General features: G+C 41.0%; 1 protein-coding gene across 2 annotated transcripts in view; it reads right to left on the reverse strand.

The window, feature by feature from the left end:
* Positions 1–24,006, reverse strand: part of IKZF3 (IKAROS family zinc finger 3) — a 78,546-nt gene that overhangs the window by 32,756 nt on the left and 21,784 nt on the right. Inside the window, exon 3 of one of the 2 annotated variants that reach the window (XM_053911583.1) lies at positions 22,896–22,994. In XM_053911583.1, coding sequence (XP_053767558.1) covers positions 22,896–22,994 — 99 coding nt within the window. Of the gene's footprint in view, positions 1–22,895; positions 22,998–24,006 lie in introns of both variants that reach the window. The other variant, XM_053911582.1, reaches the window with a different exon arrangement.

Raw genomic sequence — 24,006 nt, forward strand, 5'->3', positions numbered from 1 at the left:
CATTCTACTTTATACTTAGCATGATGTTATTCACTTCCACAGATTCACCTTAAGTAGTCGCTGTGTTCATGTCACATGTAACACCAGGAATATCGTGTCCCAGATTTACATCATACATTCGGAGATGTTTATTTTCATGTTTCATTGATTTTCAGTTGTCAGTGACTGGCAACACCTGAATGCAGAACATCTTTAAAATCTGGCAAGAAATACTTGAGTGTACTTGAGGAGCTGCCCCACAGCATCCGGAAGTCTTTTATAAAGTGAAGCACCTTTTGTAATGTGAATGATCTCCCATTTTAATTTTGTAAGTTCCAGTCTCTTGTAACCTTATCAGGTTTCTTAGACACACAACTAAAACTGCCACCTGACAGACCATCAAGAATCATCCTAGGCCTTAGCAACATTTCACTTCTTAAGCCAGGTAGTGGGTCCATGAGTACTTATTTTGTTACTCTTTAATCTACACATGAAATTATATTCGCCTACTTGTTTGTATGATAGATACCAAAATAAAAAATGTCAAAGGCTTCCTGAATAAATTTGTTATCATTGAACTTGTGGAGAGAAGGACATACCAAACCACAAATTGCTGATAAAGGTAATTGCTAAACATTCCCTGGGGGGTGGGGGGTGGGAAGGGAAGATGTCTAAACTGAATCTAACCCATAGAAAATTAGATTAAACTGAACTTCTTCGTAAAGGAGCTACTCTGGGGTGCAATTGCTCCCATCTTTGTCTACGTTCTGGAGCTTCTTAGGAAGGCGACACACGCTAACACACACACCCCAGAGAGAATTTTGTAGGCTGACGAGAACAAAGGCTTGGCTCACCGGGGCTGATGCACATGGTTTCATTTCCTGGGGTGATGGTTATCACATGAAAGGCTTGCACTCCAGAGTAGACATTTTTGGTTTCACCTGAGACATTGCAAAAACAATGGGTCTTGGAAAGGATCCAACATCTAAATCCTTCAGGGGCAATAGCCGTCTCAGCCAACTGTGCCTCAGTTTGTTTTTACAGGCACATAAAATGCTCGGTTGGAGAGAAGAACCCAGCAAAGATGGCAAACAGAACAGGCAACCTGGGTGTCTCGGACAGCATGTTGTCAGTAGGAATTTCCCAGTGTAAAAAGGGGGCTCTGAATTTCCACTCTGAGCCACGAGATCTCAGAATCCAACTCAAAGAAGGACAAAGTTTGGAGTAATAGCCTTAAGTTTGCCAGAGACGGGAGCAAACGAGACAGAGGCTGTTAGGGCAGACACAAAAGGGCGGTGTTGTTTAAGTGTTTTACAAGGAGTGGGGGTCATAACCGTGAAATCCTCGGCTCATGCAAAAGTCAACTGGATAACAAAGAAGCTTAATCATCTTAATGTGGCATTTTAATGATGCCACTGATTTGCTATGCCAATTCAGAGATAATGAGGCCCTAATGCTACAGATGTTCAGCCAGGCTAAAAGAAAGGGAGGGGGGGCTTTTCTAGCGTGCCATTTTCTAACTATCCAATTAAACAAATTGTGAAAGCATCTAAATAGTTTACCAGGTTTTGACAGCTGTTAATAGGATTTAGAAGCTCCAAGCACTAAAGAGCAAAATGGGAGATATATGGATTGTAGGCACTTAATCTATGGAGTTCGTTGCTATGACCCAGTGCGGCACAAGTAGATGAACTAGAACAGTTTTCCTTATAAAATTAATGTCTGTACTCCTTTCCCACAATGGCCTCTTTGTATTATGAACAAGAACACTGAGATTATGGGTCATTTTCATTTTCTAATTTACATTTTTATGTGTAAAGTGAGGAGGGGGAGAAAACAATGATATTTTGAGAACTAAGGAATAATAAGTTTTAGTGTTTGCTAACCAGTAAAATTATAAAGCTTCCAAGAAAATGAAACATTTGGTCATTGATTTATATAATCCATTAGGTTTTCATTTTTCTCTTCAAAATTTAAAATGACATACAGTAATTTTAAAAATACCCATTTTAAAGTTGGAAACAACAAATGTGAAAGGTTAATCAGACCAATAAGAAATAAAATGTTAATATCTCAATAGCAGCACCATAAGAGATAGCAGTATAATATTTGGTTTGGTTTAAGTTATCATTAAAACATAGACTTTTAAATTTGCCCTTAAAGAATCCAAACTGGTGATTAGGAAATCATATTACTTCAAGTGCAAGAGCACTAGCATGAAAACATGAAGAAAGTCTTAGCTGCAAAGGAACCACCCTCAATTTTATAATGGCATTAATCTTTGTCTTATTATCTGACTATCAAGCAGCTCATTCGTTGCCATCATAATAAAAATTTTGCTTAATAATTTCAGTGCAATTTTTTGCTTTCCTATTGGAACAAGAGGAGATTTAGTGCTTTTAGCAACAGGAATACACTACACACCAGCAGTAGATAAAGTCTGAGCTGCTCAGTTGGGCTAAACTCTTCAGATATCATGGGACCAGGTGAATTCTTCATCTTGAGTTGTACGGATTGAAAACCATGATGTGTGAAAGTTCCTTCTAAACTATAAAGAAGTACACAAGCGTATTTTTTCATTTCTCCCCATTCTAACTCTGAGCTTTTTTTATTGCTTATTTAACCCACCTATTATCCTGAAAATAACTCTTATGCACTGAAAATGAATGAATGAAAATACATTTAATGAGGTTAAGGTTTTGGTCGTTGCCTCAGCATAATGGAGGATCGACTAAAGTGTGCACTTAGCATACATTCCATTTATAAATCCAGGGGGGAAAAAAATCTTTCTTTTCATGCATAATGTCCTTGTATAGAATATTCACTTTCTTTGAACAGAATTTAACTTAAGATTTAAAGCATATTAAAATACAATTCTTAGAAAAATTCAAAAATTGTCATCTGAATATAATAAAATTGACAAAAAACATTGTCACAATACCAAACCCAGGATCCTGGGCAGGGGGAGGGACGAAAGAGTCTTCTCTGTCCAGCGCATTAAGAAGTTCTTGGTATATACAGTATGTTAGTGTTACATGGCGGTCAACAGGTGTGTTACCCATGTAGACAAGAAGGGTCTTCGAGGCAGGCTTTAATAATATCCGTGACCCCACAACCTTTCAGAAGTCCCAGTTACTATAGGTATTGAGTGAATAAATAAATGAATGAACTCTGCGGGCAAGCTGAACCAATTTAATGATAATAAGATCAGGCAGGGAAGAAGTAATGGCAACTTGGCATAGCACTCCCTAACTTGTCGGTGCCATTCCCGAGGCGAGCTGTGGTGCGCAGCTTCTCTTCACGGCACACCAGAAAAAGGCCCAAGCGCCACAGCGACAGCCAGCTCTCCAGCTGCCTTCTTTGCCCGCAGTGGTCTGGCTCCTGCCTCTCTTATCGCATAACTGTGCCTCCGACTAACCCCTGCCTCTCGAACCTCTTCCCCGGTTCTATTCCTACCTCATCTATTTATTTCCTACATTTACTCCTCTTTTTTTCCTCAGGTGTGAATGATTTCCAGGAGTCTTTTTCTTGAAACTTTTGTGTTTTCACTCTACATAGGATCCTAATCCAACTTTTTGTTGCTGAGGACTCTCAAATCTGTATTTCCAGCCTAGCCTTTCCTGCGGAGCCCAACAGACACTTCCAATCATTTCTTGGATTTCTTACACTTGTTTCACACTCAACAAGTTGCAACCTAGCTCATTTTTTTCTCTCCTTTTACTTCCTTTCTAAATCTGCTCCTCCTACAATATTCCCCATCTCCCCTCCACATGGTGGCTGCTTCATGTCAATATTACCCCACTTGTACCCTCAGCCTGAGCACTGTGGTTGGCATACAGCCCAGGGAGTGCTTACCAAGTGAATGGAAGGAAGAAAAGAAGGCAAGAAGGATAGAGGGAGCAAATAATTATTCCGTTCTTTACATCAAGTACAAAATTACGGTTGGAACTGTTTTAAAAAATTGCACAGGTTATAATTTTGCCTAAGGCTAGCATGGTAGGCCGCAGCAGAGGAAAAACACTAGATAGTGTTTCTAACTTAAGGTACCCCAACCAGACCCAAAGGGTATACAGGGTTTTTGGAAGAGAAGGAAAATAAGTATAACAATTAAGAATGAAAAGATTCTTGCTCTTTTTTAAAACATTAAATTAATTAAAACCAAATATGCACCGGAGACTGTTGGGGCAGGCTGCTGAGACAGGAGCTACAAATATTTTTAAAGGGCTCTATCAACAAAGTGAAATAATGTCCCTTATGAAATTTGCAAGGCGACACCTCCAAGGAGATACGGGTTACCCTTTCCAAACCATGAAAACAGACGTTCGTACTAAATCCGAAACCACGTCACACAACATTTTGTCCGAGAAGCTGCACTTTAAAAAGCAGCAGCAGAACATTCCATCCGTGGCTCTCCAGTGACAGACGACACTAACGATTGGTGTGTTCGGCCTGCAACAACACTCAGTGCTTGGACAGACCTAAGATTCTCCAGTGGCCACACTGGAGCCAATGGACGCCCAAGGACTTGGCCATTTATAACAAGTCTTTTCGATTTGGAACGTGGCTTAACATCTTTTCTAATAAAGAGAATGTTTTAGGTTCTGGGAAAAAAAAAACAAACCAAAACATGTACAAAAGAAGATAAAATTTATGATCTGCTACCTATTATTTAGGCTTTTCTTCCTCTCTGCTTCTTCCATCTCTCTGTCTCTGGTTTTCAAGTAATGGAACAGAGCAGTAGGAAACGGGGAAGAAACTCAGCACCGACTTGTCCTAGGTGAGTGTGCGATGTTAAAAGCACAGAAGGGAATAAGCCCTCTTGGCACTGAAACATGCTCGCCCCTCGGGTAAAGTCTAACAACTGTTTAACAGCTGCCCAGTAACGCTTCAGGGCTGCACGCAGAGGCATCCTAGCTCCACCAGAAACTGTGGAGAAAATCTTGTCTGGCAGATTAAAGCTAGAATGAAATCTAACCAACAGACCGGAGCACACACCCCTTTCCATTTCAAAGGCAACTTTTAAGATCACAGATAGAGAGATTTCTACGAACAGTATTCAAATAGCATCAGAATGGGTACTGGTAGTTAAAGGAAGGGACCATATGTATTTCTCTCTTATTTTGCCCACTGGAAATAGATTTGAATGTCTTTTTTTTTTTTTTCAAGTTCTGAAGAAAGAGCATGGGCTTTGGAGTAAAACAGAACGTAGGTCCAAGTTGTACTAACTGGTTGTCTGATCTCAGCAAGTCTCTTGACTTCTGTGAAGTTTCTTATTTCTTCAACGATAGTATCTACACATAACAAGGTTGTTACAGTAATTAAATTAGGTAAAGTAATGTATATAAAAGCCTAGGGTAGTAGCTGACACATAAATACCTTTGTGACCTTGGGCTATGCAAAGATTTCTTAGATTTGATACCAGAAGCATGATTCATAAATGAAAATATCTTACAGCTCAAGACAAATAATCAAATTAAAACTGTGAAAATGATTTGAATTGACATTTCACCAAAGATATTACACAAATGAACAATAGGCAAATGAAAAGATGTTCAGCATCAATAGTTATTAGAGAAATGCAAATTAAAACCACGATGAGTTATCACTTCATATCCACTAGAATGACTATCATCAAAAAGACAATCGTCTTTGGTGAGGATGGGGAGGAAACGGAACCCCAGCGTGCTGCTGGCGGGAATGTAAAATGGTGCAGCCACTTGGGAAAAAGGTTGGTGGTGGAGTAGACACCCTTCTGAAATGGTTCCCAATGGTCCCCGACTCCTAGACTCCATATCCTGTGTAACCTCCCCTTTAACGTGGGTTGGACCTGGTGATTTGCTTCTGATTGATAGGACATGGCAAAAGTCATGGGAAATCACTCCTGTTACTACATTATAAAAGATGTAATTCCCACTTCTTCTCATTTCCTCTCTCTGTTGCCTCTCCGACGAAGAAAGCCAGGGAGTGCACACGGCAAGAACTGGAGGCAATTACCGGCCGACCTCCAGTGAGGAAAGGGGGCCCTCCGTCCGACACGCTCAAGGAATAAGACGACCAGATTAAAAGGGAATCCTGACAATCGTGCGAGTGAGTCTGGAAGTTGATCCTTCCCTTGTCAGGCCTTCAGGTGAGACCGCGGTCCAGGTCGATACTTTGATGCCAGGCCTGTGAGACACTGTGGAGCAGAGGACCCACAGAAGCTAGGCCTGTATCCCTGAGATCATGAATTTTGATTGCTTTAGGCCAAGGTTTGGGGTCATTTGTTCTTAGCAATCGATAACTAATATAGACAGTCTCTTATCAAATTAAACATAAATTGCCTATACAACCCAGCAATTCCACTCTTAGGTATCTGCTCAAAAGAAATGAGAACTATGTCCACACATGCTCACAGTCAAAAACGTAAACAACCAGAGTGTTGATGAGTTGGAAAACAAAATGTACTATATCGATACAATGGAATACTATTCAGAAATAAAGAGAAACAAAATACTGAAACAGGCAACAATTGGAATAAACTTAAAAAAAAAAAACATTATGCTACATGAAAGAAGCCAGAAGCAAAAGACTACATATTGTTATTATTCCTTTTATAAGAGACGGCCAGAAACGGTAAATCTATAGAGACACAAATCTGCCCGTGGCAGAGGGATACAATAGGGATTGACTGCAACGAGGCGAAAGAAAGGTTTTAAAACAAGGTGCTAGTTGCACAATTCTATAAATTCACTAAAAATCAGGGAACACTTAAAGGTATAACTTACTTGCATACCTTTAAGTAAGTTATAACCAGACTAAAGCTGTTCAAAAAAACACAAAACGAAACCCTAAGAGGATTTTAAAAAACCAACTGATAGCCGGCTACACTGATAGTGACTCTGTCTCCAGAGGGGCGAGTCCAGCTACGCATTCGCCAACCATCACAAGAAGCATCAGGGCTAGTTTAGCCCATCGAACTACTTCCATATGACAAATCCTCGCGAGGCTATCTTTACTGCTTTCGTTGCTAAACACCTGATTTCATGCCCTTTTCAAAGAAACTAGTTAAGTGTTATGTTAAAAAACGCAAGATGCCCCTACTACTTGGCATAGGAAAGGAGGCTGAAACCAGGAACTGTGAAAGACTTGGCTTCAGGACATCTCCCATGCTTAACCACTCTGTTATCAACTTCAGAGAACACCTAAGTAACTACTGATCTTTGCTCTCTTCCAAATTGTGCTGAGATCCATAAAGATCCGTATTTTCTAGTTATATTACTTCTTTGTAACATTTTGGGCTTTTTATGTGCTTTTATGCCTCACTTTCAATTTTGTGAATAATTTAGTGTGCTTCACTAGGCTTTGATTATTATTTAATTAATGAGCATTATCCCTGACCTACACGTCCGCAGTAGTGTGAAGCCCATGGGGAAGCTCTCTGAGGTTCACTCAGGGATGTGAGAGTTTAGTTCTACCATGAGAAAATAAAGAATTATCTTTTCTACATGGTCTCAGAGAGAGAGAGAGAGAGAGAGAGAGAGAGAGAGAGAGAGAAAACTAGTACAACCTGAAGAATGAGAACCAGAAAATCAGGATGATGATGAGTAAGGAACAGTTCACATAAAAATGCCAGAAATAGTTCTGGGCCCCAAGCAACGGAGAGAGGTAACAAAGGTCCATTAAGTTGTGTCCAAATTGTGATGACTGAGAACTGTGGCCTCGAGCCTAGACTGACTTGAGAGAAGCTAATTAAGAGCCTTTCCTATTTTCTCTAGGGCTGCTGTGAACTTCCTTGAGGTTAACAACGGGGAGCAAAGGCAAGTCAGGGATTTCTGCTTCTGTAGACACAGGTGCAGAAAAGGCTGGTTCTCACAAATCTTGTCAATGTTTTTAATGCCACCAGACTGACTAATCTAGTGAAATACCGACCATGATCCCATTTTTACATACTCAGTTGACATAATTAACAAATCTTTTAAGGGTAAGGTCACAAATTATTTTTAATGATTAAATCCTGGGCCTCCATATGCTACTATTTAGACAGCACCGCGCACGGCAGCGTCTAGTTTTTAAGACCGTCACTCCTGCAACCTCAATTCTAGATCCAACTGCAATTGTCGGTTAAACAGCAGATTTCAACCAGGCAGCTGAATGAGAAAACATCTGGACCTCTCAGTCAGAATGAGAAAGGTCACATGTTAAATCCAGATAATCTTGTTTATTGGTGTTTGAAGGTTATACACCGAGGGGTGGATTACCAGCGTCCTCCTTTAGGCCTGGCTCTGACATCTTCATTCATCTGTTCTGTGTGGGACACTTTAAAATCCAAAGCTTTAATACTCCTGTGTTCTCACTCGTTTCTGAATGTAATCTCGCCCATTCTAAGCCTGAACACTAGGCCAGCCTACGACGAGACTGCTGAGTATTAGATGTTGGAAGAAACTGCGTAACAGAATTGTCAGGGGCAGGTGATGTCTGTTCTATTAAAAACTGTTCTCCAAATTTTCGTCCAGCATTTTACTATGGATGAAGGATCTGCAACTTTCCCCATCAAAATTAAGAAAAAGAAAAGGCTTTTGAATCAGCAAGGAACAAAATCAAAAGCTCGCCCTAAGTCAGGTTTCAGCTCAGTGATGAAGAAAGAGGGATTGTGCCTACTGCATGTTTTTTTTCATAACTAGTATATATTATTTTATATCCATATAGAACCGGACCAAAATTGTTTATATTGGAAGCAATTCTATAGCCCATGGCATAAGAAACTATTGCAAAAAACAGCAAAGTCGGGAAGCCTTAAGACCTTATACACTTTGGTGAGGGCTTTCTAATCTTGTCGGGGTTTTAGACCTCTTTGAAGAGCTGTACTCTTTGCCCAGAAAAATGTACGTGTGCCCATAAACAAAATATTTCACAAAGTTTTAATAGGTTTTTCAAACTGTGAGATATCAGGTTCAGAATCTTTGTGTTAGACCTGTAAATAGGCTCAGGTTTAAATCGAAAACCCCTCTGAGCTATCCTTTATATTCTGTGTATGGCAATGGTTAGCTTTTACATTTTTTTGTTCGAGTACCCTCAGCAGAATTTTGAAACATTATGTTTCTCTTTTATACAGAGTGAACATTAAGTGGATATAAAGTTGACATCTAAATCTTTCATCATAACTTAAATATTTAAAACAAAACAATTTTTGTTTATTGTACATAAGGATGGGTTCAACTGTTATTGCATCCTTTCAAAATGTATCTAGCGGAATGTAAATATTAGTGATTTGATCTACTCCATCATAAATTTAAAAATACATAAGTTTTTTAATAAAAGCAGTTTTCTCCTTGAATTTCTATTTTCATTTCACTTTCCTCATAGCATTTTATCCTTTTAAACTATTCTTCTATGCTTGTCTTCTATTACTCATCCTATCACATGTCTCCATGACAACATAGATAAATAAAAAAATTCCGTCACCATAAACTGTTCTGTGTTAACAATTTCTTCTCGATTGAGCCCTGGCTGCTGTGGCTCAGTGGATTGAGGGCTGGCCTGCGAATTAAAGGGTCTTCAGTTCGAGTCCCAGTCAGGGCACATGCCTGGGTTGCAGGCCAGGTCCCCAATAGGGGGCTTGCAAGAGGGCAACCACACACTGATGTTTCTCTCCCCCTCTTTCTCCCTCCATTCCCTTCTCTCTAAAAATAAATGAAGAAAATAAAAAAAATTTCTTCTGGATTGAGTTATTATAATTTTTAGCATACAACTGATAAACTAATAAAGGTATATTACAAATCCTGATCAGTGTAAAAATTTGGGGAATGTATCTCTTAATGAGATGGATGAGGGGGGACGCATTTATGAAAGTTTTTTGATTTAAAAAATTCCAATTGACCCTTTGTTTGGCGTCCTGGAAGTATTTACACTTTAGAGCAAAGAAGAAAGATTTGGGACGGGTGAGAGACGTGCCTTTCTTTCACAGAGTGCAGAAGAATCAGTGTGCAAAGGGAGGAGGGAAAGAAGAGCCTCAACCACAGCAGCCTTATAGGGCAGATGGCTTTAGAAAGCAGAACTTATTGAAATTGGAGACCTGGCTGTTGGTTTTCTTAAAATTACACACACTCATGTAACCCCTGGAAAGTCTTCCATCGATCCCAGTGTGGAGAACACGGCTACAAAGGACCCCACTGCAAGATGTACGCAGATGCTTCCCTTCCCTTTAGGAGACCAGGGATGATTTAATGAGCACTTGAAACAATGCAGGGGATAAATGGATAAATGGGTGGATGGAAAGGCAGAAAGAAAAATGGATAAATACTGAGCATTTACTGTATACTACAAACTGTAGCATAAAAAAAGAATAAGACTAAAGACGACTCTGTTCTTGCCATCTCACCAGCTCCTTGGGAGACAAGAAAGTTCAGTGAGACCCTTTGCAACATGTATGAATTTGGATCTCACAGGCTTGGTGATTGCCGCCCACCGTCCACTCGCCATCCCTGCCGCGACAGGGGCAAGCTGCTAAAATGCTCGTGCGATGGGATTCGGTCAGAAGTAACTGCCTCAGGATCACTTAGGACTTTTAAAATTGTAATGTATGGTCAGTTGTATCTAGTCTAAACTTCACTGTTGTGCTTTATGTTTTTTTAACAGTATCTAGCCCAAATGCCTTATTACATGAACTTAACAATGATGTGGCTCCGTATTTTAAAGAGAAATTTCTGAGTCCTACCTCCCATGTTGTAGAGAGATCTCACATACTCATCTCATCTCCAAAACTATTCTCCTTTGTGCAAATTACAAAAAAAAAAAAAAAACCCCTCTGACAAATTATGAAAAATGATGACCTAGTGAGCCAGAACAGGATTTTATTCCTCAGTCCACTGGTGTGCTGGTAAATGCTGAAAAACCAACTCAGAATGGAGGAAGGGATTTTTTTGCTGTAGCATTTGCTGATGTCAGTGGTATAAATGCCACGGCCCATTTCAAGCTACCAATGTGGAGTCGGCCAGCTCACAGAATTCCTGCAAGTTTAACAACTGGATACGATCTGACTCTGGCACACCACTGGAACTCCTCACTTGTGTCTCAGCAGAGCGCCTTCCTGTGGTTGCCAGGCTGCACTAGTGTGCACAGTGGGCCAGCTCACCATGGCTGGTATGACGCTTTAAGCAGATAAAGACTCACTTGGCAAGAGCCGATGCTATGAGACATACTGCTAACCAACTGCACTGCAGTCCAATGTATTTCACGCTCATCTTGCTTCCCCCGCAACGAGGCCCCAGTACTACAGCTCCACGGTTAAAGAAAAGCAAAAGGAAGGGGAAGAGTCTCAGAGGACCCACTGAGGACAGTGGGAAGACCCATTTTTCTGTCAAGCATTACAACAGTGGCCAAATATGTTCCTATAAGTTCCTTTTAGGTCACTATGCTACACAGCCTGGGTAAAAAAAAAATCCAGAGATTTTTTTTGTTGTTGTGAAAAAGATTCAAGGAGAGGTGTCTGGGTTTTATCACCAACACAACTTACCCGTTTGACACAGTAGAAGCCCTAACGTGTCTCTGACCATCGTGAGTACGTACAGAAATCCCCTGTGAGTGAACTTCTGCAGCAAAGTACTGCTGATTTTGTAAGATAACCCCTGCATCCCATGAGCGACAGGTCTTGATCTGGGCTTGAGAGATGTAATATTTTGATAAAAAAAAAAAGGCACTTCCTTTTGAAGCACGTATTTGCGTGTATGAGCAGTACCGCTGGAACCTCAGTGAGCGCCTAGGCGAGGCTGACTTGGTCTCTCCCAGCTCGCTCCAGCAATAGGCCCCTCCTTCACACATTTGAATGTAGCAGTAATTAGCATCCATAAACCACAAATGTGGCTTGGGTTATTTTTCCCCCTTTCAAAAGCATCAAAGTAGTCTGTACTTCTCATGGGTGCAAACAAGTCGCAGACCTCAAAAGAGGTTGAGACTCTGACGTGGAAAGCTACTGAAGACAGGAGCTGTATCTCCTAAGAGGAAGAAGATTATTTTTTCAGGAGACTTTCTAATTAGCATTCTTATCTTTGACTAAAGTGTCACACAAGTTATCACAAAGAGAAAATGTAAGGCCTTTCAAAAAATTATCCAACTCAACTTTTCTGATGGAATTAGGTACGATCCTAACTCTTACACGACAGAAGGACTTAAATAAATACACTAATTGAACACCACTGTGCAATTAATTAAAAAGAAATCTATTTCATAATGAGTACCAGGTATATTTTCTATTGAGCTGTAAAGGTTTGGGAGGTGAAGAGTGTAGTGCATGGAACATCCTCCCAAAATTCAGGTCTGTCAGGGACCTCAGAATGTGACTTTATTTGGAAATAGGGTCACTGTAGATGCCATTAGTGGAGATGAGGTCACAGTGGATCAGGATGGACCCTTAACCCAGAGAAAGGTTTCCTTATAAGAGGAGAAGACAGAGATACACACAGGGAAGCAGCAGTCTGAGTCACGACAGAGGCAGTGATGAGTTATGCTGCCGCAAGCCAAGGAATGCCAAGGATTGCTGGGAGCCACCAGGAGCTGGAAAAAGACAAAGAAGGATTCTTCCCTAGAGCCTGTAGAGGGAGAATGACTGTGCCGACACCTTGGCTTGGGACTCCTACTTTCCAGAGCTGTCAGAGAACACATTTCTGTTGTTTTAAGACGCTGTGGTGATTTGTTTGGGGTAATTTGTTGTAGAAGGCCTAGGAAACAAAGGGTAAATGTGTAACGTAAGCAGGGCAAACAGCTGATGCTGACAGATACGGAGATACATTGTGTACTTTTGCCCCATAGCATCTCCAGAACAAACTGCTAGTGTAAGTAGAATGGTGTGGTGGTTGGAGGGGGCCCTGAAAATGGGGCCAGGAGAGTGTTCAGTGCGGGGGGGGGGGGGGGGGGTTGGTAGCCAAACATGTATTCCCCAACTGTTCGAAGAGAGAAGAGTAATGCCACTAGCACATGCATGTAGAATTCCAACCTCAAAACATACGTGCCCAGGACAGAATCTTCTTTCCATATTCTAAGCAGGAAATGGCAGAGATGAGGATCCAATTTCAGAGAAAAATAAGGACTAAAACAAAAAGCTGAGGTTCCACCTTAGTAATTCAGCCCTTAACTGCATCTTACAGGGCCTTGCTGGGATGATGTTCCACTGCCTCGTGTCTCATCCCTACTTTGTTATGCACCTGGGGACACTACCATGAAACACATCTCATCCCTCACTCTAATATCCAGAGGCTTTTATTTTATTGTGCTCCTCTGGGAACACAGACCAGATACAAGCAGTAGGAACATTCTTTCGCATGATAGGTTATAAATCTGGCTTTAACTTCTGCTTTTGACATTACAGTATCTCAAAGACATTTTGGATCCAACAGGAAGGTCCCAGTGTCCTTTGTATTCAGTGGGGCGTCTCTGATGCCCCAGCATCCATCCAACGCTAGGGGAAAGCAAAGACTTGGGGACCCGTGGGTTGTTTCCAGCTGGTCAAGACCAGTCTGACAACCGTTACGGCTGGTCACAACTAAGAAGAAGAGAAATAATCATTGTTCATGGGAATCGATGAACAGACTGGAAACTGAACTCTGAACCTCTTCATTTCTTGTGCTTTTCAGTCCAGGCGGATTATATCACTTCCTAGATAGGTATTTTAGAAAGATAGAAACGGGGGCTACTAGGACTTGTGTTTCTCAGAAAAGTTTGTAAGGGGCGAAAGTTTGCCATGCAGAAACAATTCAAGACAGGATATAATTAGGTGCTTAAAGAAGTACCAATCAAACGCACTCCGAAAGCTCAGCCCTAAGGGATGAGCTTGGGGGAGCCGGGGTGGTGCAAGAGGGCCTCACGCAGAGAATCAGCCTGAGTCGATGTGAGTATCTTCAGTGCGTTAGTCTACTAGACTTAAATTTCCATGAAGACAGGAGGAGGCAACTCGGCGGTAAAACATGTAATCCACATATGATTTCATTTGTGGCCAATTAATTTATGTAACCGGTAGTGGCACAGACTGAAATCCACTCTCTATGTGTGAGAAACAGAGCTGTTAGTGATTTACATTTTTCTAATTTAAAAAATAATAGTGTTAGACTCCCCATTGATGCCCTTTTAGACTGTTTATATGAACATTGTTCCCTTCAGGGATCGAAAGCTTTCTTAACTCATCATACGATAAATGTATACCTGGGCTAGGAGTGAGCAACCTATGGCCTGCAAGCCAAGTCGGACCCACTGCCTGTTTTCATAGATGGAGTTACTGACACACAGCCACCTGAAATCATTTGTGCATCTCCTATGGCTGCTTTACACTACAACAGCAGGGTTGAGACATCGCAACAGAGATCGTATGAACCACAAAGCCTAAAGAAAGATATTTACTATCTTGTGCTTTACAGAAAAAATTTGCTAACTCCTGTACGAGGACCCTAGGACTATATTAAAATATACATACACCTGTGGAGTGGGAAACAAGTGAATTTATGTTAAATATTAATATCTTTTCAAAGTCTTTTTCCAAGTCTTTTATTTTGTTTCTCAAACAACAATTCTAGTTAGGTAGGCTTTTCCCACATAAAAATTTAGTCTGTCTTTCCACAAGAAAAAAAAAATAAATAAAGTGACTGTTTCTATCGAAGCCTGAAATTTTCTATAAAATGTTTTTCCAAGAGCTGGAAACTGAGAAAGGTGCACATGACATTTCATGTATTTGACATATAAATTAAACATGATTACAATTACACTGAATTTAAAACATTCTAAGACAGGTCTTAATTTCTAAAACTTTTTAGAGGATGTTAAAAATGCTTCCATTGAACTTAGAATAAAATGCTCTAAAGCATGTTTTAAAGTTATTTCTAATCATTATTATATTATAGCTAAATTTCCCCAATTACTTTAAAAGTATAATTCTAACCCTAGTCTTAATGCTTCCCTATGCTGCATGTTGCAGAGTAACTATTACACAATAAGTATATCTTCTATCAGGTAACGCTACTTTTCAATTCTATGATTTTATAATTTAACATGCATAATTTGAATATATTGTTATCTTATATATATTTTTTTAAGGCAGGGGCCTGGTTACAAGCTTTTCCAAAGGTATATGACCCAGATTAAGTGCCAACATCAATAGTTTAGTAATTGGTTTGGATTTTAATCATGAAAATAATGGATTAATTTTTCAACACTGAAGTTAGCCTATTCATTTCTTTCTAAGTCTGTCTTACAGAAAAGAACCATTTCTCTTCTCTTTCCCAAACTATTTAGAATGATTAATTATATCTTCTAGTTTATACCAAGAACTACATGACATTTCCAGCCCCCTAACAATGGAGAAAAGATATTCCATCAAGCCACTGACGTGTATTAGAAGTAAGGAGATAGAAATGGCATAAGTTGCTATTTACAATAGCCAAGTGCTGGGAACAGCCTAAGTGCCCATCGGTAAATGAGTGGATCAAAATACGGAGGTACATTTACACAATGGAATACTACGCAGCAGAAAGAAAGGAGGAGCTCCTATCTTATGCGACAGCATGGATGGAACTGGAGACTATTATGCTAAGTGAAATAAGCCAGTAGGTGACAGACAAATACAATGTGATCTCACCTATAAGAGGACTGTAATCAATAAAATAAACTAATGAGAAAAATAGAACCAGAGACATGGAAACATGGAACAGACTGACAGTAACCAGAGGGCTAATGGTGGAAAGAAGGGGAAGGGACTAGTCAAAGAACATGTATGAATGACCCATGGACATGGACAAAGGTATGGGAACTGACTGTGGGAACCTGCGGTGGGCTGGGTGGAGGAGAGCAAAGGGGGAAAATTTGGGACAACTGTAATATAACTGCAAAAATTAAAAAATATATAAGTAAAACAATTCAAAATTTTAAAAAGAGATGGAAATATCTCATTAATAATTTTGTATTAATTATATGTTGAAGTGGTATTTTGGATATATTGGAATAAATACACTATATTATTTAATCAAATAAAAAAAGAGAAAGAAATGGCAAAGGAGGCTACAGTAGTTGAAGATGACCCAAAACACGTGAACCACAGGGACTGGATCGCTCTCTTCTCTCCTTGGAAGCACTTCTGGTGCAGAGTCAGGGTCAGCGGCCTGCAAATATGGATTCCTAGGGAAGTGCTGAACCACATGGGTTCTTATGTTATTTGTTTTAAATTCCTACTATTGAATAGAAATTATTTCATTTCCTTTTATTTTGGGTATTTAATCTGTTTTTCCCTCAACTACCTGAAAACATAAAACTCATAGATACTCCTGAACCCAGAGCAAATTGTAACAAAAATTATAAATTCCCAGACCAAAAGCTGTGTAGGGACCATCATTTCAAACACGCACCTAATGGCATCGCCTACCAGAACTCAGAGACCTTAACTCCGGAAAACGCAAGCCGAAGGCACAGTTATCATTTCCCTCATGCTGAGTGTGACTCCATGGATGTCACCTTCAAGAAGAAGTATGAAGCTAGAAGAACACCATGTGCCTTTCCTCAGCACAAATGACCACATCCTGTGCCAGGCAGCGTCTTTCAGTCTCTGTGGTTAAGAACCGGTACAAATTAAAGTGTAGCTAGGCAGAGCTGGAATGTTAGTTGAAGCTGTGATTTGAATCTCAGAAGTTTTCGACATAGAACTCTATTTCTTGATCCCTCAAGAATTTAAGACAAAAGAAAAAGATTGCAAGAAACAGTGTTTCTTTTCTTTCTTTAAGAAACACATGTAAACTCATATAATTAACCGAAATCATTTATTTCGTCATATACCCAACAAATATTTATGGCACACCAACTATAGTCCAAGTACTGTTCTAGCTGTTGCGAATACTTAGCACGAGAAAGACAGCCTCAGGTCCTACCTAATGAAGGGTGGAGGGAGAAAGACAATAAACAAAGAAATAAAAAAAAACCTCTAAAATTCTCTATGCAGAGAATTAAACTAAAGTATGGTGCTAAAATACTGATTGGGTTGTCAGGGAAGGTGACATCTAAGAGGAGATCTGAGTGACATTTATAAAACAACAGTGAACAGATTTATCAACATAAATATTAGCATGAAATGTGTAGAATATGGGTATGGATATTAAGCTTAACTTCACAAAAGAGCCTGGAAATAACCCATAATGTCAACAGAAACAATCTTTGGGTGGTAGGATAGAGGTGGGTTTTCCTTTTTTCTTTCCACTTCTATGAACGATTAAACTGTGGTGTGTAATACAAAAATATATAGGCACTGGCACAAATAACGCCCTTTTTAATTACAAAATCATAAGCCTGTAGTTCTGTAACGTAACAATATCACATTTAACCACACCGTATGCCATTTTTGATGAAATGATCAAATTAAAACTATAAATTATTATACCCATATGATTACCCTGCCAACCACACTCAAGCAGGCCTTACTTCTGCAGGACCCTGGATTTAGTCTTTGTCCCTAGTTCCTGGCACAGAGTTCCTAAAACTCTTGAAATTTCCTGAGTTATAGGAGTATCCTTTGTTATTCATAACAAGCCCCTTTAAATCATACCTGGGTTCATGCTACAGAGGTGACTTAGGGTGGGGACCCTAAGCAGCCTCAGGATGGGTTGATCACAAGAAAGACTAAGTGATTAGAGAGTTGGAACTTTCAGCCCCATCCGCCAACCTCCAGGAAGGGGAAGAGAGACTGTAGACTGAGCTCCATAAAAACTCTTGAACAATGAGAGTTGGAAAGCTTCCGGGTTAGTGAACACATTGAGGTGTGCCCAGAAAGGGCACGGAAGCTCTCCTACCCCAAACCTTGCCCTATGCATCTCTTTCACTTGGCTGTTCCTGAGTTGTAGCCTTTACAATAAACTGGCAATAGTAAGTAAAGTGCTGTCCTAAGTTCTGTGGGTCATTCTAGCAAATTATCAAACCTGAGGGAGGTTTGCGGAAAACCTTGAATCTGCAGCCACGTTGGACAGAGTGTGTGTAACCTGGGGACCTGGTACTTATAACTGGCGTCCGAAGTGAAGGCAGTCTTGTGAAACTGAGCCCTTAGCCGGTGAGTTCTATACGAACTCCAGGAGCCAGTATGAGAATCCAATTGCATGTTGAACTCCTAGTTTTTTTCTGGAATACTAGAGAATTGGTTGTTGATGTTGGGAATACTCTAGAATTGGTGTCAGAAGTGGGACTTTTTGGACCAGTGGCTAATGAAAACATGTGGTTTAGGAAGAAAAAGGAAGACAGCATGGGAGATGAGAAACCTCTGATTGCTAGCCACGTGGTCACCCATGTTACGGAGCAGCAGCTGTGCGGTGATCAGTGACTGTGAGTAAAATCACCAAGGGTAGTCAGAGATGGACCCAGATTCTGAGGAGCTGGATCATTGGATGCATAAGGAATTGCAAACTAATGAGAAAGAGATGAAATATACAATCCTTTGGTTATCTGTGATAACTAAAATGGAATGAAAAGAGAGCTCTGGGTCAGACCTTAATGCTGGACCAAGCTCAGATTTCGGTTGGTTTAAGCTTTGGTTACTAGGCTCAAAGCTGCCCCCAGGGGAAAAATGATGCAGTAACAATGGAGAGTGCCTCTGAGAGAAGGTCGTGGAGAAGGTGATTCACATGGGGTCTAGGCAAAACCAAGAAACTACTGAAACCGGGGGGTATAGTGTGAAGGAGTTGTCTCATTTTACAAATCAGTACCATCAGCTTCTGAAGAATCTTAACTAAATGGATTGTGAGAATGACTACACTACGGGAATGTCTTTGCTTCTGAGTGCTACAGAGTGGGACAGCATGTACGTGTTGCCGCTAGACCCACAGCTCAGCGTAAAACTAAAACTATGAAACTCACTAAGATCACAGATGGTTATGCATGATCCAGACCCAGAGCATGCTTTTCCCTCGGGAACAGCCAGCCTGTTGGAACGGCTATAAGCTACTGTAAGGTCTCCACCCTGAGAAGAGGGACTGTCCAGCTCCCTCTACAAATGCCAAGTGGAACACCCCAGATGAAGCAGTTGATAGGCTTCGTCTGTAAGCCATACGGGACTGGCTTTATGATAAGCAAGATATTCACCCACCGAATATGCCTGTTACTGAATATGGTAAGTGCTGTAGTTTAAGGAGGTGTCCTAAAAATGTACATGGTGGATAGGGTATGGTAAAGTCAGTGCAGCCATAGGAGGAGATGAGAGTGAGGCTTGGAAGGGAGAAGTTTATTATACTCAGAGGTCCTGGAGACTGGGCACCACAGGCTGTGCAGGGCCGTGCGGGAAAGCACCACCGTCGGCCCAAAGGCAGAAACGAGGAGAGGCAATCCAAGGCCAGAGCCTTTCCTGGCGTTTCTGAGAGAAGGCGTGGCAGGACAGGAAAAAGGGTTTGAATAATACTGGCAGGCGTTGGGACGTAAGAGTGGTCTCTAGTTGTCTAGTACTTAGCCCTGGGACTCCCTTGGATTTGGGGCTGGGTGCGGGGAGAATATTAGCTTACTGTGTGAAAGTTAGGTAAGATGGTTGGGGGATAGAGAGTCTGGATTGTTTGGTTTGTGTATGAACAACACTCTCCTGGCCAAGCCCTTCGCTATCTCTAAGAATTGGCTATCCCCGGGAAGGACAGTCTTTGCCCAGGTCTGTGAGGTCCCCAAATGTTAAAGTGTCAAAAATACAGACAATAAGAAAATATAGTTAATATAATTGCCTTTGTGATAAATGGATGCTGAAGAGACATACAGACTCTAAGAAAACACAGAGCAAGGGTCCCCTTTTGCAAGCCACCCCATTTAACCTTACTGCTGCAAAATCAAGCAACATTTTGAGAAGTTTTATTGAATTTGTTCTCTCAGCTTCCCCCTCTTGGGTCTTACAGATGCTAATAAAAGCATTAAATTAATTAAAAAGAAAATGAGGAGAGGCAGAAGGGAGAGTCAAGGGACTTGTTCCAGCAAGGTGGAAAACTGTAAATGGTTATTAAGAAATTAGGGGAGCCCTGGCCAGGTGGCTCAGTGGGTTGGAGCACCATCCCGTATACCAAAAGGTCACAGGTTTGATTCCAATCAGGGCACATACCTAGGTTGTGGGTTTGATCCTTTCCTCTTTCTCTAAACACACACAAAAAATTTCCTCGGGTGAGGATTTAAAAAAAAAGAAGAAAGAAAGAAGGTGAATGAAGGAAACATTGATAGGGCCAAAAACAAAGAAAAAAAAGGGGGAGAGTTAAGGGACTCATCTCAGTGGGGTAAAATTTGTAGATGCTCATAGACTGGGGCTTATGGCAAGAAGTCCTTTCTGACAATGACTACTGGGGGTTTGGACTAGAGAATTTACATTTAGCCTGTTATTGGACATGAATCAAAACTCCCCCATGACTGCATGACAAAAAAAACCCACCCTAATATCTGAAACACCCATATCTTAGGTGACGTCAGAAAATGCTCATATTGGGGAGGGCAATGCGCAGGGGAGTTCCATGATAAAGTGAAAATGGTTTATACAGCATTATGCTACCTGGAGAATGCAAGAAGGAGATGCTCATTAGTAGGGAGCTTTTTTCTCTTGAGCCTGACTTGGAACTGTGTGAGGAGCTGCCAGATTCTACCATCACTTGGACAGTGCCCTGTAAACGCTTTTGACGGACCAACAGAGCTGCTCGGTTATGGATGGCAGTTCCCAGGTGAATGGACAATGCCCTGTTTGTAAGATTACCACTCTGACTGCAGAAGGTAAAAACAAATCAGCTCAGTGCGGTGAGTTACATGCTGTTTTCTTAGCTGCGATGGAAGAACTGAACAACGATAAAAGCCTCTGTTTGGGTTTTCACCCAACTCATGGGTCACGGCCGTGCCCTGGCCATATGCATGTGCAGAAGGACAATGAAAACCTGGTCTATTAAAGGATGCCCATATGGGGCACTGCCCCATATGGAGATCACTGTGGAGATCTGAGCAGTACCTTAAAGTGGGACACGTCGATACCCATCAGAAGAACCCCCTTCCAAGTCTGGAAGGTGACCGGAGCCATTGAGTGAATACTGCGGTGTACTGGTTTGAGATGGGCCACCTGGGGCCATGAAATGAGTAGACATTTGGGGACCTCAGCAATGCAGAGGGGTGAATCTGGATATATTCCTTTTTCACTCTCTGAGGCTCAGAATGCTAACAAGAACTGTTGTCTGTTAACAAGAGACATAATGGCTCTGAGTAAGATTCTTCAGGGGGCAGGCCCCACACATAGCTCCCAAGTGGGTTATATTGAACCAATGCCAGTAGTCCCAGAAGGGCTACAAATGAGTTTTGAGAAAATAGACATTGACTCTGGACTAGACTCCCCTTACTGGGTGGTACATGCAAATGGTCAAAATACTAAAAAAGAACTGGAACAGAAGACATCGCACCAGTCTGGACTGTCAAGTCACATTTCTTCAGACCAAGGAATACACTTCACAGCCCATAATGTCAAGCAATGGGCAGCGAGATAGCTTCTTCATAATATTATTTCCGTAGAGCATTGGAGCGGACAACTGAAGCATTAGTTGTTTAAGACCCTCTGAAGCCCCAGGGCGCCTCGCCTCACCCTTAGCTCAGAACGCCATGTACACCTCATTTTCCCCTTCTGTCTCTGAGCCTCTCATGTATGTGGGGTGTCTGACTCTCTCACAACTGCGAGATTCCCATATGCATGTAGGTTGTTAAAGCTGGTTATTTTTCTCTTGTTAATCTGCCTCATGGAGACTTAATTATTAGACCAAATGATAGAGCGCTGAAGACCAGAGGAAAGTTTCTTGCTCTCCCATGCCAGTATCTCTAGATTTGTACGATCCTGTTGCTGTAAGAGACTCAGGGTCAAAGACCAGAGGGTGGCCTGTGGTGTAGTACAAACATATATTTGGTCTGAAGCCCAGATTCCTGGCACAGAGTTCCTAAAACCCTCAGGATTTCCCGAGTGATAAGAGTATATTTTGTTATTAAAAACAAGCCCCTTTCAATCATACCTGAATGATTTATGCTACAGAGGTGACTTAGGGTGGGGGCCCTAAATTGCCTCAGGATGAGTTGGTCACCAGAAAGACCAAGTGATTAGAGGGCTGGAACTTTCAGCCCCATCTGCAAACCTCTAGGAAGGGGAACCTCTACCCTAGAGGCTCAATCAAACCTCTAGTGATTGAGCTTTATAAAAACTTTTGAACAATGGGATTCAGAGAGCTTCTGGGTCGCTGAACACTTCAGAGCGCTGGGCGTGTGGTGTGCCCAGAAAGGGCACGGGAGCTCTCCCACGCCATGTTCTGCTCTATGTGTCTCTTCCATTTTGCTGTTCCTGCGTTGTTTCCTTTATAACACACTGGGAATCGTAAGTAAAGTGCTGTCCTAAGTTCCGTGGGTCATTCTAGAAAATTATCAAACCTGTGGGAGGTTTGTGGGAAACCCTGAATTTGTGGCCAAGCTGGAAGAAGTGCAGGTAACCTGGGGACCTGGAACTTATCATCGGTGTCTGAAGTGAAGGCAGTCTTGTGAAGCTGAGCCCTTAACATGTGGGCGCAGCTTAACTCCGGGAGTTAGTGTGAGAATTGACATGTTGGGTGCCCAGCTGGTGTCTGAAGTTTTGGAGAATCGGTTGTTGGTGTTGGAAAACACCTCAGACAAACCTTTCTACAACGAGCATGTGTTATTTTCATAATGAAAAAAATAAAAATAACATTTAAATAATAAAGTTACTGTAACTTGAACACTGAATAAGCACCTTAAATTTTCAAAATTTGTTGATATCAATAGCAAATTATTAAATGTAGTACTTATAACATGAATAAAACTGAATTACTCCCAACTCGATCCACAAACACAAGTCTTCCTCGGAGAGTTCCTGATTTCTTCCTCCTATTAAGTCTTGACCACATCTCTAACCATCAGTTATTAGTCTGTATGCTGTGGCTCACCTCCTGTATCTTCATCTTCATTGGCTGGGCATTCCGCGCTGTCCGTATTTTCGGTTTCATGAGGTTTGGTTAAACCGTAGTCATTTAAAATCACTGGACCTTCTAGGAGATAAGGCGATTTAAGAAGAATTTTAACTATGCAGTCAACTTTCAACATTTTTTACAAACATGTATTAAGTACGTTCCCAGTTCAGCTTCACACAAACCCTTAGTGACAGAGAGCCCAAACGGGATACATGCGGAAACTCTAAAGGTTTAGAAATACATCCGGGGTTCATGCACCTTTCCATCAGACATGCGCTTCTTGAATATTTCTTCTCACTGGAGTTAAAATGCACTCAGGTTCCCTCTGGACAGAAATTCTCTCTCCTTTGGGATGTCTCACAATATTCAGTAGGATGTTATTGCTATTTATGACCAAGAAGTATTGATAGGTAGTGATGAGAAATCCTTAGCCTGAAAGTACTGTCATGGGGAAAGATGCTTTCCTTAGAGGACGCCTGCAAGCTTCCTATTTTCCTTTTCTGTTCACATTGTAAATGTGATTCTGTGGAAAACACATTGGTCCTCAAGTTCCTTTATGTCTTCAAACATGTACTAAATGTTGACAAGGCTACAGGAATGAATAAGTCAAATTCCTGTCCCCAAGGAGATTATACTCTGCAAATGTAGGTAAGACAAGCCCACAACTATAATGCAAGACTCAAACAAGAGATAATACAGGTCTGTAAGGTAGACGTGGACAAAAGATTAAGGGAAATACAGAGTGTTATGGGAGTTTATAAGTGCGAGAGAGTATATATAATGAAAGCATGCTAAATAAACAACAAACGTATCAAAAATCGTTTCGTGGAAATATAATTTTGTACAATAAATGATAATATTAGGAGAAAAAGGGAATAATGGAATTATTTCACAAGTAAAGCGTGGTAGCTTAACAAAAAGATGATAACCAAAGAACTGAAAAGTTAACTACTTTCTGTCAAACGCCTCCTTTCCAACATTCAATAAAATATTTACATGCAACATACAGTCAAAGACACTGAATCCCGTGGAGCTCAAACGGGGCTGAAGTAGGAGAGGTGACCAGAACCTCCGCAGGGGCAGCCCT

Source organism: Desmodus rotundus, chromosome 9 (assembly GCF_022682495.2).
Source record: "Desmodus rotundus isolate HL8 chromosome 9, HLdesRot8A.1, whole genome shotgun sequence".
Classification (NCBI taxonomy): Eukaryota; Metazoa; Chordata; class Mammalia; order Chiroptera; family Phyllostomidae; genus Desmodus; species Desmodus rotundus.